The sequence below is a fragment of the Gymnodraco acuticeps genome, unplaced genomic scaffold (assembly GCF_902827175.1).
Source record: "Gymnodraco acuticeps unplaced genomic scaffold, fGymAcu1.1, whole genome shotgun sequence".
In the NCBI taxonomy this organism is placed as follows: Eukaryota; Metazoa; Chordata; class Actinopteri; order Perciformes; family Bathydraconidae; genus Gymnodraco; species Gymnodraco acuticeps.
In genome coordinates, this window is record NW_022991948.1 from 429197 (window position 1) to 443754 (window position 14558).

General features: G+C 41.5%; 1 protein-coding gene and 1 non-coding gene across 2 annotated transcripts in view; both read left to right on the plus strand.

The window, feature by feature from the left end:
- The first annotated feature begins 405 nt into the window (after positions 1–405).
- trnaa-ugc lies at positions 406–477 on the plus strand. The gene has a single exon. It is a non-coding gene; the product is annotated as a tRNA-Ala (tRNA).
- A 387-nt stretch (positions 478–864) lies between these two features.
- The window catches only part of ift172 (intraflagellar transport 172), a gene marked incomplete at its 3' end in the record, with an annotated part of 29056 nt that continues 15362 nt past the window's right edge, over positions 865–14558 (plus strand). Inside the window, 11 exon segments of the mRNA XM_034200583.1 lie at positions 865–1055; positions 1576–1719; positions 2169–2281; positions 2375–2414; positions 2746–2811; positions 3005–3084; positions 3269–3356; positions 9423–9637; positions 10575–10698; positions 11130–11225; positions 12820–12981. Of these exon segments, the coding sequence (XP_034056474.1) occupies positions 1017–1055; positions 1576–1719; positions 2169–2281; positions 2375–2414; positions 2746–2811; positions 3005–3084; positions 3269–3356; positions 9423–9637; positions 10575–10698; positions 11130–11225; positions 12820–12981 (1167 nt within the window).

The window sequence follows — 14558 nt, forward strand, 5'->3', positions numbered from 1 at the left end:
GGACCGTTAGTGAGGGTACCGGGGTTTGTGGTCATTCAGGCTAGCATGACATGCAGTAGCAGTAAGTGTACTCACCTTGTCTTGATCAATGTATAATAAAGTGTGGAGTTCCATACTGAACACACCGCCTCCGACTCCCATTCATCGGCTCTACAATATATACATTTGAAAGTGGAATACACCCATATATTCCTGTATTTATTTCCACATTTTTTGATTCCTGTATTAATTCTGTATTTATGCATTTTATTTATTTGTTACTTATGTCATGTTCTGTCCTCCATATAAACGTGTTTCTGAAATTATTAAAGACATATACATCATAACATTCATAACAAACTGATAACAGTGGAATATAGTAATGGAAGGTATATAATGATAGCTTCCGGAAACGCTGACATGGAAGGGGATGTAGCTCAGTGGTAGAGCGCATGCTTTGCATGTATGAGGCCCCGGGTTCAATCCCCGGCATCTCCAGGAAATCTTTTATTTGTTGTACCAATGAACATGTTCTTCACGTGGACGAGTGAAGACTAATCAACTGAATTACACATAGAAAACATTTAACTTTTTTCCGAAAAAATATCGCTATACCATTGTGACGGAGATCAAATCTTTGGAAACAAGAAGTCTATAAGGCCTTATAAATACCGGTTAATCAGATCTCGCTCACACATAGATGTAAGTGTTGAATCTACGTACATATATTGTTGACTCGTTATTATACCTTGTAAACTATTTATTAAAACAATCACAAACTGTTCTTGAATAAAATACATGTGTCGAAACAGAGAGCATCTGACATTTTCCACCGCTACAAACGCACCATAGGCCCCGCCCTCCCGCACCAACGGTAACTAAGGAGATCTGAGTTCTGTTTACTAGAAAGATGTCTTCTATGCTAGCTGCTATCTCGAAGTTGGTCAACATAATGACCGTAAATGTAAAATAATTGGAACTCTTTACTTATTCCTCATAACGTTCTTCCCTGTACAAGGTCCCAAAGACTTCTGAAAATGCAACTGAGGCATCTTAAAACACTGTTAACACCCCAGGTAAGTCCAATGACTAGTTAGCTTTATGCTAGCTGGTGCTGGAGAGCAGCATCAGTTATGGATGATTGTGTAACGTTAATGATCTTATAATAACACCACTTCATAGCTCTAACAAAACACTAATTTCCTATTATCAATTTTGCATGTACGTGGTTTTACTAAACAATATAGTATTATCTACAGATTTGTATTAGTTACCTTACTTTGCTTGCTAGCAACTGCGGTGCTTTACTGTATTTGGTTGGAAAACGTGCTGCTAATCAATGTAAAGTACATTTACTCTGACTATAATCGTTATCATTTTGACTTTGTCTTACAACTTATTTCCTTGTATTGTGTTTATGTCTGCAGCACCGTACACCAAAGCAAACTCCTTGAATGTCCAATCGTACCTGGCAATAAACTCGATTCTGATTCTGATAACGGGTTGTGTGTCCGGTTGTGATTAGCTACAACTAGCTAATGAAAGATGCTCTGTTAATGATCTCCTCTGACTTTGTTCATCTGCCTTTCTTCACAGGACAGTGCTGCCAAAGTGACATGCATGGCCTGGGCTCCCAATAACACCAAGTTCGCTGTGTGCACCGTGGACCGGGTGGTGCTGATCTATGATGAGCAGGGGGAGAGGAGGGACAAGTTCTCCACCAAACCCCTGGACTCCAAGGTGAGACAATGGTGATGGAAACATAAAGGAACACTCATTATATCAGTTTAAACCCCTAGAAATGAAGCTAAACACACAGAAAACCAAACAATACCAAACCCAACACGCAGCACAACAAGAACAAAAATGTAAAAGAAAAAAAAATAACAAGGTTTTGCTATCAGCACATTTTTTAATTCCTTTAAAATCATGTTCATGGTAACGCTGTGTTCCTCTAACAAGATTTATGATTTATTTATTTTATTAATATGCAAGTCTATTCTCATTACTTTATCTGCACTTTACTTCTGCTGTTGTAATAATAAAGGAATTCTGATTCTCAACCAAGAAAGCAATCCTAATCCACAAAATAACTCTCTTCACTCAGCAATATGATTCCTTTTTGTATTGTATTTTGATTTAATATACAGGTGTTGTGTCAATACTAATCCGATGTATTTGTTCGTCAGTATGGGAAACAGAGCTACGTTGTCAACGACATGGCGTTCTCCCCTGACTCCACCAAAATCGCCATCGGCCAGTCTGACAACATCATCTTCGTGTACAGGATTGGAGAAGATTGGTAACGTCCATTTGGTTGTTTTCATATCTCATATTAATCTGGATTGTGTTATCTACATCGATGCATTCAAATCATTTTTACTTTCTCTCCTAGGGGCGACAAGAAAGCTATTTGCAACAAATTTGTTCAGACGGTAAGTTAACTCATTGTTTTGGGAGGAGGTGTGGTGTAAAAATACATTTTGGATAAAAGTACAGTATGTGTTCTTGTCTTAATCGACATTACATTTAACAGTGTTTGCAATCATATGTAAAAGCTATTAGGCAACAAGTAATGCTGCCATAGTTCTTGCTGTCGCTTGCGTGTTTATTTGATATAATGTAATAGCTGTATTGTAGATTTTGAAGTAATTGGTTGGGTTCCCTCCTTAGAGTGCAGACTTTAATGTTTGAAGCGTGTTGGAAAAGCTATTTTTTCTATTGAATTTCACCTTTGAAATGCAACATGTGTCCTCTGTGTTGCAGAGCGCTGTGACTTGCTTGCTCTGGCCTGCAGATCAATCGATTGTGTACGGATTAGTGGATGGCAAGGTACGTATTAATCATGTATTAATATTTAAATGCTTTTATTACTGTTTATTTTATTAAACAGAAGTATCAGAAGGAGAGTAGATACAGCAGTAGTGTGTGTTGCTTAATATCAGCATTTTAAAGTGGGTCAAATAATTAATGAAATAATTTATGTTAAAAAAATATGAATATATATGTTTTTTTCCTGCCATAGGTTCGCCTCGCCAACACTCAGACGAGCAAGTCATCGACCATCTACGGCACCGAGTCCTGCGTTGTCTCACTAGCATCCAAGTACATATATATAATATGAATGCACAATTATCACTCACAGATAGTTATTAATCATGGGGGGAAGAACAATTCCCAGTCTTTTCAAAATGCCAGAGGCCAAAGCCACATGTATTTACAGTATATTCTTCTTCTGTGGTACACTCAGTCAGTGACAGTCAGTGTTGTGTGTGTGTGTGTGTTTCAGTGTTTCTGGTAAAGGCATCCTGTCGGGCCACGCTGACGGGACGGTTGTGCGTTACTTCTTTAATGACGAAGGCTCGGGGGACTCTCAGGTACCAACACACCTGTTGCTGAAACATTTCCCGTATTTTAAAGGTCACCTATTCTGCAAAATCCTCTTCTTCATGTCTCTTCTACATCACCATGTGTCCCCTCTTCTTCATGTCTCTTCTACATCAACATGTGTCCCCTCTTCTTCATGTCTCTTCTACATCAACATGTGTCCCCTCTTCTTCATGTCTCTTCTACATCAACATGTGTCCCCTCTTCTTCATGTCTCTTCTACATCAACATGTGTCCCCTCTTCTTCATGTCTCTTCTGCATCAACATGTGTCCCCTCTTCTCCATGTCTCTTCTACATCAACATGTGTCCCCTCTTCTTCATGTCTCTTCTACATCAACATGTGTCCCCTCTTCTTCATGTCTCTTCTACATCAACATGTGTCCCCTCTTCTTCACGTCTCTTCTACATCAACATGTGTCCCTTCTTCTTCATGTCTCTTCTACATCAACATGTGTCCCCTCTTCTTCATGTCTCTTCTACATCAACATGTGTCCCCTCTTCTTCATGTCTCTTCTACATCAACATGTGTCCCCTCTTCTTCATGTCTCTTCTACATCAACATGTGTCCCCTCTTCTTCATGTCTCTTCTACATCAACATGTGTCCCCTCTTCTTCATGTCTCTTCTACATCAACATGTGTCCCCTCTTCTTCATGTCTCTTCTTCATCAACATGTGTCCCCTCTTCTTCATGTCTCTTCTACATCAACATGTGTCCCCTCTTCTCCATGTCTCTTCTACATCAACATGTGTCCCCTCTTCTTCATGTCTCTTCCACATCAACATGTGTCCCCTCTTCTTCATGTCTCTTCTACATCAACATGTGTCCCCTCTTCTTCACGTCTCTTCTACATCAACATGTGTCCCCTCTTCTTCATGTCTCTTCTACATCAACACGTGTCCCCTCTTCTTCATGTCTCTTCTACATCAACATGTGTCCCCTCTTCTCCATGTCTCTTCTTCATCAACATGTGTCCTCTCTTCTTCATGTCTCTTCTACATCAACATGTGTCCCCTCTTCTTCATGTCTCTTCTACATCAACATGTGTCCCCTCTTCTTCATGTCTCTTCTACATCAACATGTGTCCCCTCTTCTTCATGTCTCTTCTACATCAACATGTGTCCCCTCTTCTTCACGTCTCTTCTACATCAACATGTGTCCCCTCTTCTCCATGTCTCTTCTACATCAACATGTGTCCCCTCTTCTTCATGTCTCTTCCACATCAACATGTGTCCCCTCTTCTTCATGTCTCTTCTACATCAACATGTGTCCCCTCTTCTTCACGTCTCTTCTACATCAACATGTGTCCCCTCTTCTTCATGTCTCTTCTACATCAACACGTGTTCCCCTCTTCTTCATGTCTCTTCTACATCAACATGTGTCCCTTCTTCTTCATGTCTCTTCTACATCAACACGTGTCCCCTCTTCTTCATGTCTCTTCTACATCAACATGTGTCCCCTCTTCTTCATGTCTCTTCTACATCAACATGTGTCCCCTCTTCTTCATGTCTCTTCTACATCAACATGTGTCCCCTCTTCTTCATGTCTCTTCTACATCAACATGTGTCCCCTCTTCTTCATGTCTCTTCTACATCAACATGTGTCCCCTCTTCTTCATGTCTCTTCTACATCAACATGTGTCCCCTCTTCTTCATGTCTCTTCTACATCAACATGTGTCCCCTCTTCTCCATGTCTCTTCTACATCAACATGTGTCCCCTCTTCTTCATGTCTCTTCTACATCAACATGTGTCCCCTCTTCTTCATGTCTCTTCTACATCAACATGTGTCCCCTCTTCTTCATGTCTCTTCTACATCAACATGTGTCCCCTCTTCTTCATGTCTTTTCTACATCAACATGTGTCCCCTCTTCTTCATGTCTCTTCTACATCAACATGTGTCCCCTCTTCTTCATGTCTCTTCTACATCAACATGTGTCCCCTCTTCTTCATGTCTCTTCTACATCAACATGTGTCCCCTCTGTGGAAAGAGACTCTGAAAGTTTCAGGAACAAAGATTCTCTCTCTTTTTGATCCATTTCTATAAAAACCTGCCTGAAAATGAGCTGATCAGATTTGGGCCACTTTGTGATGTCATAACGATGTTTTGTCTTGTGTAACCCTAACACACAAGCAGCTGATACATATCCCCAGTTCCCCTTAGCCTAAGTGAATGTGTGTCAGTCTGAATTGACGCTGTTTGGTATCACAACGCTGTTATGAAAGTTTCTCTGGTATAAAATGGGTGATGTTAGCATAGCAACCGAAGCTAAACTGACTACTTGCTATTGCTATCCTATTGTGGCATAAACCGTTTTCTACAGGCACATTTTACCGGCGTATTTTTATTATGATTCTACTTGTGATAGTCGAACGACAACCTGTGCAGCCCATGTATTGATTCCATCCGATAGCTGCTATAATACAAAACGTCTGCCTCTCTCCACAATGATCAATAACAGAGAACGGATGGTCAAAGTAAGGTACAAATAAACAGAATCACACGAAGCCTGGTTAGTGTTGCCTGACTTTATAAAGTATGTTTATAAGCACTACTGCTTGTAGGCAGGCATGACAGTCGACCCATGTTCAGGGGAGGTGGGTTTAGTTTCCTGCACGCCTCGACGTAAGAGAGACGTAAGCGACCCCACCTCTTAGCTCCGAAGCTCTTGCCTCTAGACCGACAATTTTTTGGAGCTGGAAGTGAACCGGATTCCGGAGCTAAGAGCCGGCGCCGCTGCGGTGTGAACAGGAAAAACCGGCGCTTTTTCAGCTCCAGCTCCAGTGGCGTTTTCTCCCGGAGGCCAAGGGAAGCCAGGCTTCCCCTGTTTTTTCGGATTGTAGTTATAACTTAAATAAATAAATAAAAACACTTTGTTTTGTTTCTGTAATTCTACTTTCCTGTGTGTTCCTGCCGGACCGTCTCTCCGTCTCTCCCCCATTCTCATTGAGTATTTTACAAAGAGTGAAACAGCGCCCCTCTAGATGTCATGGTGAAACAGTAGATTGCATTCACTGTTGCGAGAGGAGGCCAGCAGAATCTAGCTTCCCTTGGTGAAAAAAAATTGAGGGATTAACCAATCAGATAAGGCCCACGTGATGCCCCTGCCAACCTGTGATTGGTCAGGGCCATGCCAGGGGAAGCCAGCCGCCTCTAGCTTCCCTTCAGGGGCGGCTGGCGGCTGGCGATTTGATTGGACACTGCCATCCAATCACATCAACATCAATTTGAATACTGTAACTGTCATCACCGCCGTTAGAAATGATCAAGCAAATGAAGCATTATGGAGGGAGGAGATTTGGCGTACTTAATTAAGCATAACTTCACTAAACTTCCGCTACAGCAGCAACTAAACATTAAAGCAGATGGCAGGACAACGCCCACACTCGAGCTGTGTGTACACAGAGGAATAAGGGATCTAATCGGACGTTCAATGAGGACAATTATGTCCGCACGGAGTGGCTAACTGGAAGCGCTAAACTTCAGCGTCTATTTTGCTGGCCATGTCTTCTTTTTGACAAGGGTTCGTGCTCCCTGAACAATCCTTGGGCAACTTCAGGATTCATCGACCTTGCCAACCTGTCACGGGCAATTGAGAGGCACGGTAAATCTAAAAATCATATAGATTGTGCTGTGAAATTAAAGCTTTTTGGACGCGTCAGGATTGACGAGGCTCTGGATGTAGCAAGAACCATTAGCACAAAGAAGCACAACGAACAAGTAAAAAAGAACCCGGGATATTCTGAGGAAACTCATCATTGCTGCCCTGTACCTTGCAGGTCAAGAGCAAGCATTCAGGGGACACAATGAGGCCGCTGGCAGCTCTAACAGGGGCAATTTTGTAGAGCTGGTACGTGCATTTGCAGAGTTTGACACTGCACTCGCGGAGCACTTGCGGACATAAAAAAATGCCAGGATCGGATCATGAGCACTCTCAGCGCTCTCAAAGCCACAAGAACAGATGAGACATTCAGTCGCATTTACGATGACACGGTCAAAGCAGTCGGCGATCCTGTGCCCCGACGTAAACGACGTCGCCGCGGCTGGGACGACCTGGAGCAAGGGTTTAACCAGCACCAAGAAGGAGACGAGGAAACGGTTGTGTCTTTCCGGCGTCTTTACTTCCAGATTGTTGACGGCATAGTGTTGCACATGACCCAAAGATTTGCAGATATGGAGCACCTGCACTTTTTTCGGATACTGGAACACACATCATTCACATCGTTCTGCAACCCTGATGCATTTCCCAGCAGTGAGCTGGCTCAGCTGATCAACACGTATCCATTCTTTGATGAGCAGAAGTTAAGGAATGAGCTGCACACGCTGTACAACAACAGGTTGTTTCACAAGCCACCAGGAGAGCTGATACAGCTTCTTATTGAGGATGACCTACAGGGCACACTCTCCGAGGTCTACAAGCTGCTCCAGCTCATGCTCACGATACCAGCCACCAGCACATCAGCAGAGCGCTCCTTTTCCTGTCTAAAAAGGATCAAAACGTATCTGAGGAACACGTGTGGACAGGACAGACTTGTCAACCTAGCCACAATATCCATTGACTCTGTTGTTGTGGAGGACCTAAAGGCCGCTGGGAAGTTCTATGACATTGTTATTGACCACTTCGCTACCATGAAAGACAGGAGAATGGCCTTCCTCTTCAAATAGGGTGAGTGAAATGCACACCCCTTTCTCTCTGTGCATACCTGTTGCCTGAACTGCCCGTGTAGCTATGTGTGCAATATCTGATGTGGTTCTGTTGGTTATTGTGCATTGCTTGCCTGGATTTAGCTGCAGGTGTTCAGTCTGAAGTAGTTGTTTTATTGCAGTTGTTTAATTAGCACAGGGTGCTGCTATCCGAAAATCAGCACCGCAGATAGCATGCCATATAGGGCCCGATCCCCTGAATAGATGAGATTGTTTATATTGTTGTGTTACTTTTGGACTACGGACTGAACTAATTACAGAGACGAGGACTGTTGCTGCACTTGCCGTGTGTGTTAGTGTAACAGATGTAAATATGCAGTGGGGTTTATTTAATTTAATTTTGTATAATCACACACATTCTGTGTTTTATATTATTGTATTCTGTGTTCTTCATTTTATTGAATGTTAAATACCTGGCAAGGTCGGAGAGCTGTGCTCAGGAGTTTATTGTTGTGAGGACTTTAATTTCCTTTCTTTGTGATTTTACTTTTTGTATATATTGTGTCCCTCACGTTTCCTCTTCCCTTTTTGTAAACGTTCCAAGCAATGAGAGGAGTCACTGAGGGAAATGTATGTAAAACTGATCATTTTATCTGTTATCAGATTCAGACATTAAACAGAGATCGTCTCAACTTTACGCTGACTCGGCGGGTCTCGTCCATTATCAACACAACGCATACTGATACTTTGATGTGAACGTAAAACTTTAAAGGTCTCCTGATTTAGTTTGTGAATGAATGCTTCTTATTTATTAATTACCGAATCTGCACTGCGCATTGAGCGGCTGGTATTGCATTGGTGGGGGGAGGTTGGCATAAATTAATAAGAAAATGCTTAAATTAATAAGAAAATGCTTAAATTAATAAGACGAGAGAGTTTCAGCTGGAGAGTGCATGCGGACCTGTCGCTTAGATAACAGGCGTGTACAAGTCCTGCATCTGTATGATACAAATGTGTGTAAAATGTTACCGGGCGCTGTAATCACTCATCTGGTTACGTTATTGACCACCCCCCCCGACCCAAAAACATTGGCTTCCCCTACATTTTTCCCCACCCCACGCTACTGTCCAGCTCTGAGCCGGAGCTGAAAAAGCGCTGGTGTGAAAGGGGCAAGAGGGGCGTGGGGAGGGGCTCCTTATTTTCATCTAAAGTAACAGACAGAGAATCAGCACTTTGGAAACAGGGCTGAAACAGAGGGGATTATGGGTAATGCTGCAATGATCTGTTTGGTGTTTCAGCCAATCAGAGACAGGTTCTGTATATATCTGAGAGCTGTGATATATTGATGAAGAACAGTATAATAGGGCACCTTTAAATGTTCCTCTCAGACTAACTCCTCCACTGTGACGCAGGGGAAGCTGCTGGTGCACCCGTGCCCCCCCTACGCTCTGGCCTGGGCAGCGAACAGCATCATGGTGGGCGGCTGTGATAAGAGGGTGGTGGCGTACGGCAGAGAGGGGCACGTCCTGCAGACCTTCGAGTACAGCCGCGACCGCACGGAGAAGGAGTTCACCGTGGCCGTCACCAGCCCCAGCGGACAGTCCGTCGTGTTCGGCAGCTTTGACCGGTCAGTACATGATCGTTTACAGACTGTACTGGGATGTCTAACTCGATCACAAAGGCCACATCAGGTGCCATGTACGACACTCAGATCATCTGTAAGGGTTCAGATCGTTGTTTCTGTTGCTGTGACTGCAACTCCTGCCTGACTCCCACTTTTCTTTTCTTATCAACACCGATTTCTGACATCCTCCTGGATCCATCTTTTTTATATATAAGTTAACATCAATTCAAATCAACTTTGTCATTTGTCTATGTTGTTATTTCATTAACTTTTTAGCCTATATACCCAACACCTATCGCACGTCTGTCCGTCTGTCGCTCTCCCTGAGGTTCCCAAACACTTTTTCCTGTAAACATTTAGGTGTCTGGGAGATTTTCCTTGTTACTGCGAGGGTCTAAGGCAGGGGTGTCAAACTCAATGTCATTGCGGGCCACATTAGAATTATGCTTGCACTCAAAGGGCCGGTGGTAACTTTAAGACAAGATAAATATATATAGATAAATATATATAATATATATCAAATAATGTATTATTTTACAATATTACCTCTGCATTGGATTATTATCAGATAGGGTAATACTTCATAATTAACTACGTCTGAAAGCAGAAGTCTAGGGCCAATAATTGAAAGTAATTGTAAGTCTCTTCTGTGCGCATCTCACAAAATGTGATGCATTGTGGGACATGTAGTTTATGGGCACGTAACCTCATAATAAACGTATTATATTCTTTGCAAGCTCTTGTGGGCCACATACAATGAAGTGGCGGGCCGGATTTGGCCCCCGGGCCTTGAGTTTGACACCCCTGGTCTAAAGAAAGAGGGTAGTTGTATTCTGCACGCACTTCAAAGCCGCCTTGGAATAAATAATGTGTTATTCCGGATATTGGACTTTATAAATAGAATGCAACACATGGATTCTGTCCCTGTATCTTCCTGTAGGCTGCGGGTGTTCAACTGGGCTCCCAGGAGAGGAGTGTGGGATGAAGCGAAGCCCAAAGAGATCCTCAACCTGTACACCATCACCAGCCTGGCCTGGAAGAAAGACGGATCGCGCCTCTGTGCGGTAAATACCCTATTTATTTATCACATGTTTGGATTATTATTGGATTCCACACATTTAAATAAAGGAAACTCAATGCTGGCTGTTATTTGGAACAAGGGAATATTTCTATCATTATATAAATCCTTTTTGAGATACGTTTGCTGGTGTCTTTATGAATTAAATTGAAGATGTACAAGAAAATGTTCAATAATTGTCAAAAGATTCTCTTAGTGTGTCTTCAATGTGGATGTGGACAGTATTTGAATGTGCATGCATGTATGTTCTCTTTCTGATCCCTTATGTTACCTGGTGTTAGACGTGTATTTAACAGCTAACTATGACATTGAATCGTGCGACTTTATACCAGTTATTCCCTCTGTTAAAAACAAACCACACATACGTATCAAAGTAAATGTTGTTTGATGTGTTATTGTGTGTTTGTGTGTTCATAGGGAACTCTGTGTGGTGGAGTGGAGCTGTTTGACTGCTGCCTGCGGAGAACCATCTATAAAAACAAGTTTGAGATGACCTACGTGGGTCTGAGCCAGGTAGAGGCAAAACATATTGTAAAATATTAATGTCTGAAACACAGAACTGTTTCTTTAATCGCACAAACAATGAGAACAACTCATGACCAATTAAGTCATTTACTTCTGACAATACACATTATAAAAACAGCCAGTTCATTATAAAATACAACATAAATCTGATTTAAATAATTAAAGTGCAAAAAGCATTCCATAATCTCAATTTCATAGAAAGGGACAACAGAAATGACGGCTTCATAACAATCACAGAACCTTCTAGATGTGTTATTCATTGCTGCATTTCATGGAGATTTAAAGGGAGGTTTTTAAATCATATTTGATGTAAAACATATTTGATAAGATTATGACGGATGCATTCACGAGAAATGTGTAATTACATTTCCGGTTCATTAGCCACATGTATTATTTCCTGCTGTGAGTGAGTCTGCCTGGTGTGACAGCGCCTAGAGGCTTATTTGACTCTGAGTTAACTGACTGTTGTAAAAGAGCTCATTCAGTAAATACATGTATGTAACTGTGGAGTAAATTAATCTATTACAGGGGGTCCGCGGGGTCTTAAAAAGTATTACAAGTTGATAAATCAATTTAGAGAAAATGAAGGCTATTAAAAAATATTAAACGGCATTTTCCAAGGTATTACATTTTGTAGCTTGTTTTCAATAAGTATATGAATGGTCCAAAGAGGTTGTATTCTACAGTCTGCCTGAATGTAATCATGGCGTAGGTGTGTCGTGTGATTCTGTGTAGTTTATTGATGGCATCCCGTTGGGTTTGACGTCATCTGAACAGGACATCGCACGCTCACTGCTTGATAGCGCGAAGGTCCGTTTACGCCGGTTGTTAAACAACATCGTTATGGGGAAATGCAAGTCTGCGTCCAAATGGTTGGAAGATAAGGAGGAAGGACAATCAATACTGTATATAGTCAATGTGAGGTAAAGTGTGTCGCCAAGGTAACCGGTTAGAACTCCAAGTGGCGATGAGGTCTTAAAATGTACGGAAAGGGTCTTAAAAAAGGTCTTAAAAGGTTTTACATGTGACTTCAGGATTCCTGCAGACACCCTGATTAAGAACTTCTTAAACATAGTTTCGTCTTCGTCGTTAAATTTGCCATCTTTTCATTCGTAAAATTCAAATGAACAACATGGCCTCATCTTTAATTTGGCTTTCTCCACGTTGAGATTATTGTATTTCAACATAGCTCAACCATTCCTTCATACCTAATGATTTGTCTGCAACAAAGAAACCAAAGGTGGTGGAATAACTAGTACAAGTCAAATTGAACTCGAGCGGTTGTCGCGGCCCCCTCCATTCTCATCGACCGCTTCATGCTCGCCGTCGAAGTGAATTCGCGTCTGTCCGCGTCTCTGCATTGACTTTACATGTAATTGCGGCGCCCCCAAACATCGCGTCCGGTGTGAACGCAGCATGAGGATGTTTTGTTAAATGAAATAGCTTTATACCTGTATTTGACATTTACAAGAATATGGGAAATGACAATGTTCTTCAAAATAACTGAGAAAGGAATTTCACAAGTTATTTATTTGGTCTTTGTCCTTATTCTCCACGTGTCTGTTGATGTTCCCTCCTCCAGGTGATCGTGAGGAACCTCTCCTCAGGAATGCGAGTGGTGCTGAAGTCTCACTACGGGTATGAGATAGAGGAAGTGAAGATCATGGGAAAGGACCGCTTCCTGGTGGCTCACACCTCCGACACGCTGCTGCTGGGAGACCTGCTGACAAACAAGCTGAGCGAGGTACAACTCGATCTATATCTGGCGACACATCAGTTTGAGTTCATCTGCTTAGTGGTGGGACAAGTACTCAGATCGTGTACTTGAGTAAAAGTAGAAGTACTCAGATCGTGTACTTGAGTAAAAGTAGAAGTACTCAGATCGTGTACTTGAGTAAAAGTAGAAGTACTCAGATCTTGTTCTTGAGTAAAAGTAGAAGTACTCAGATCTTGTTCTTGAGTAAAAGTAGAAGTACTCAGAGCTTGTTCTTGAGTAAAAGTAGAAGTACTCAGATCTTGTTCTTGAGTAAAAGTAGAAGTACTCAGAGCTTGTACTTGAGTAAAAGTAGAAGTACTCAGAGCTTGTTCTTGAGTAAAAGTAGAAGTACTCAGATCGTGTACTTGAGTAAAAGTAGAAGTACTCAGATCGTGTACTTGAGTAAAAGTAGAAGTACTCAGATCGTGTACTTGAGTAAAAGTAGAAGTACTCAGAGCTTGTTCTTGAGTAAAAGTAGAAGTACTCAGATCTTGTTCTTGAGTAAAAGTAGAAGTACTCAGAGCTTGTACTTGAGTAAAAGTAGAAGTACTCAGATCTTGTACTTGAGTAAAAGTAGAAGTACTCAGATCGTGTACTTGAGTAAAAGTAGAAGTACTCAGATCTTGTTCTTGAGTAAAAGTAGAAGTACTCAGATCGTGTACTTGAGTAAAAGTAGAAGTACTCAGATCGTGTACTTGAGTAAAAGTAGAAGTACTCAGATCGTGTACTTCAGTAAAAGTAGAAGTACTCAGATCTTGTTCTTGAGTAAAAGTAGAAGTACTCAGATCGTGTACTTGAGTAAAAGTAGAAGTATTCAGAGCTTGTTCTTGAGTAAAAGTAGAAGTACTCAGATCGTGTACTTGAGTAAAAGTAGAAGTACTCAGATCTTGTTCTTGAGTAAAAGTAGAAGTACTCAGATCGTGTACTTGAGTAAAAGTAGAAGTACTCAGAGCTTGTTCTTGAGTAAAAGTAGAAGTACTCAGATCGTGTACTTGAGTAAAAGTAGAAGTACTCAGATCTTGTTCTTGAGTAGAAGTACTCAGATCGTGTACTTGAGTAAAAGTAGAAGTACTCAGAGCTTGTTCTTGAGTAAAAGTAGAAGTACTCAGATCGTGTACTTGAGTAAAAGTAGAAGTACTCAGATCGTGTTCTTGAGTAAAAGTAGAAGTACTCAGATCGTGTACTTGAGTAAAAGTAGAAGTACTCAGAGCTTGTTCTTGAGTAAAAGTAGAAGTACTCAGATCGTGTACTTGAGTAAAAGTAGAAGTACTCAGAGCTTGTTCTTGAGTAAAAGTAGAAGTACTCAGATCTTGTTCTTGAGTAAAAGTAGAAGTACTCAGATCGTGTACTTGAGTAAAAGTAGAAGTACTCAGATCTTGTTCTTGAGTAAAAGTAGAAGTACTCAGATCGTGTACTTGAGTAAAAGTAGAAGTACTCAGATCTTGTACTTGAGTAAAAGTCGAAGTACTCAGAGCTTGTACTTGAGTAAAAGTAGAAGTACTCAGAGCTTGTACTTGAGTAAAAGTAGAAGTACTCAGATCTTGTTCTTGAGTAAAAGTAGAAGT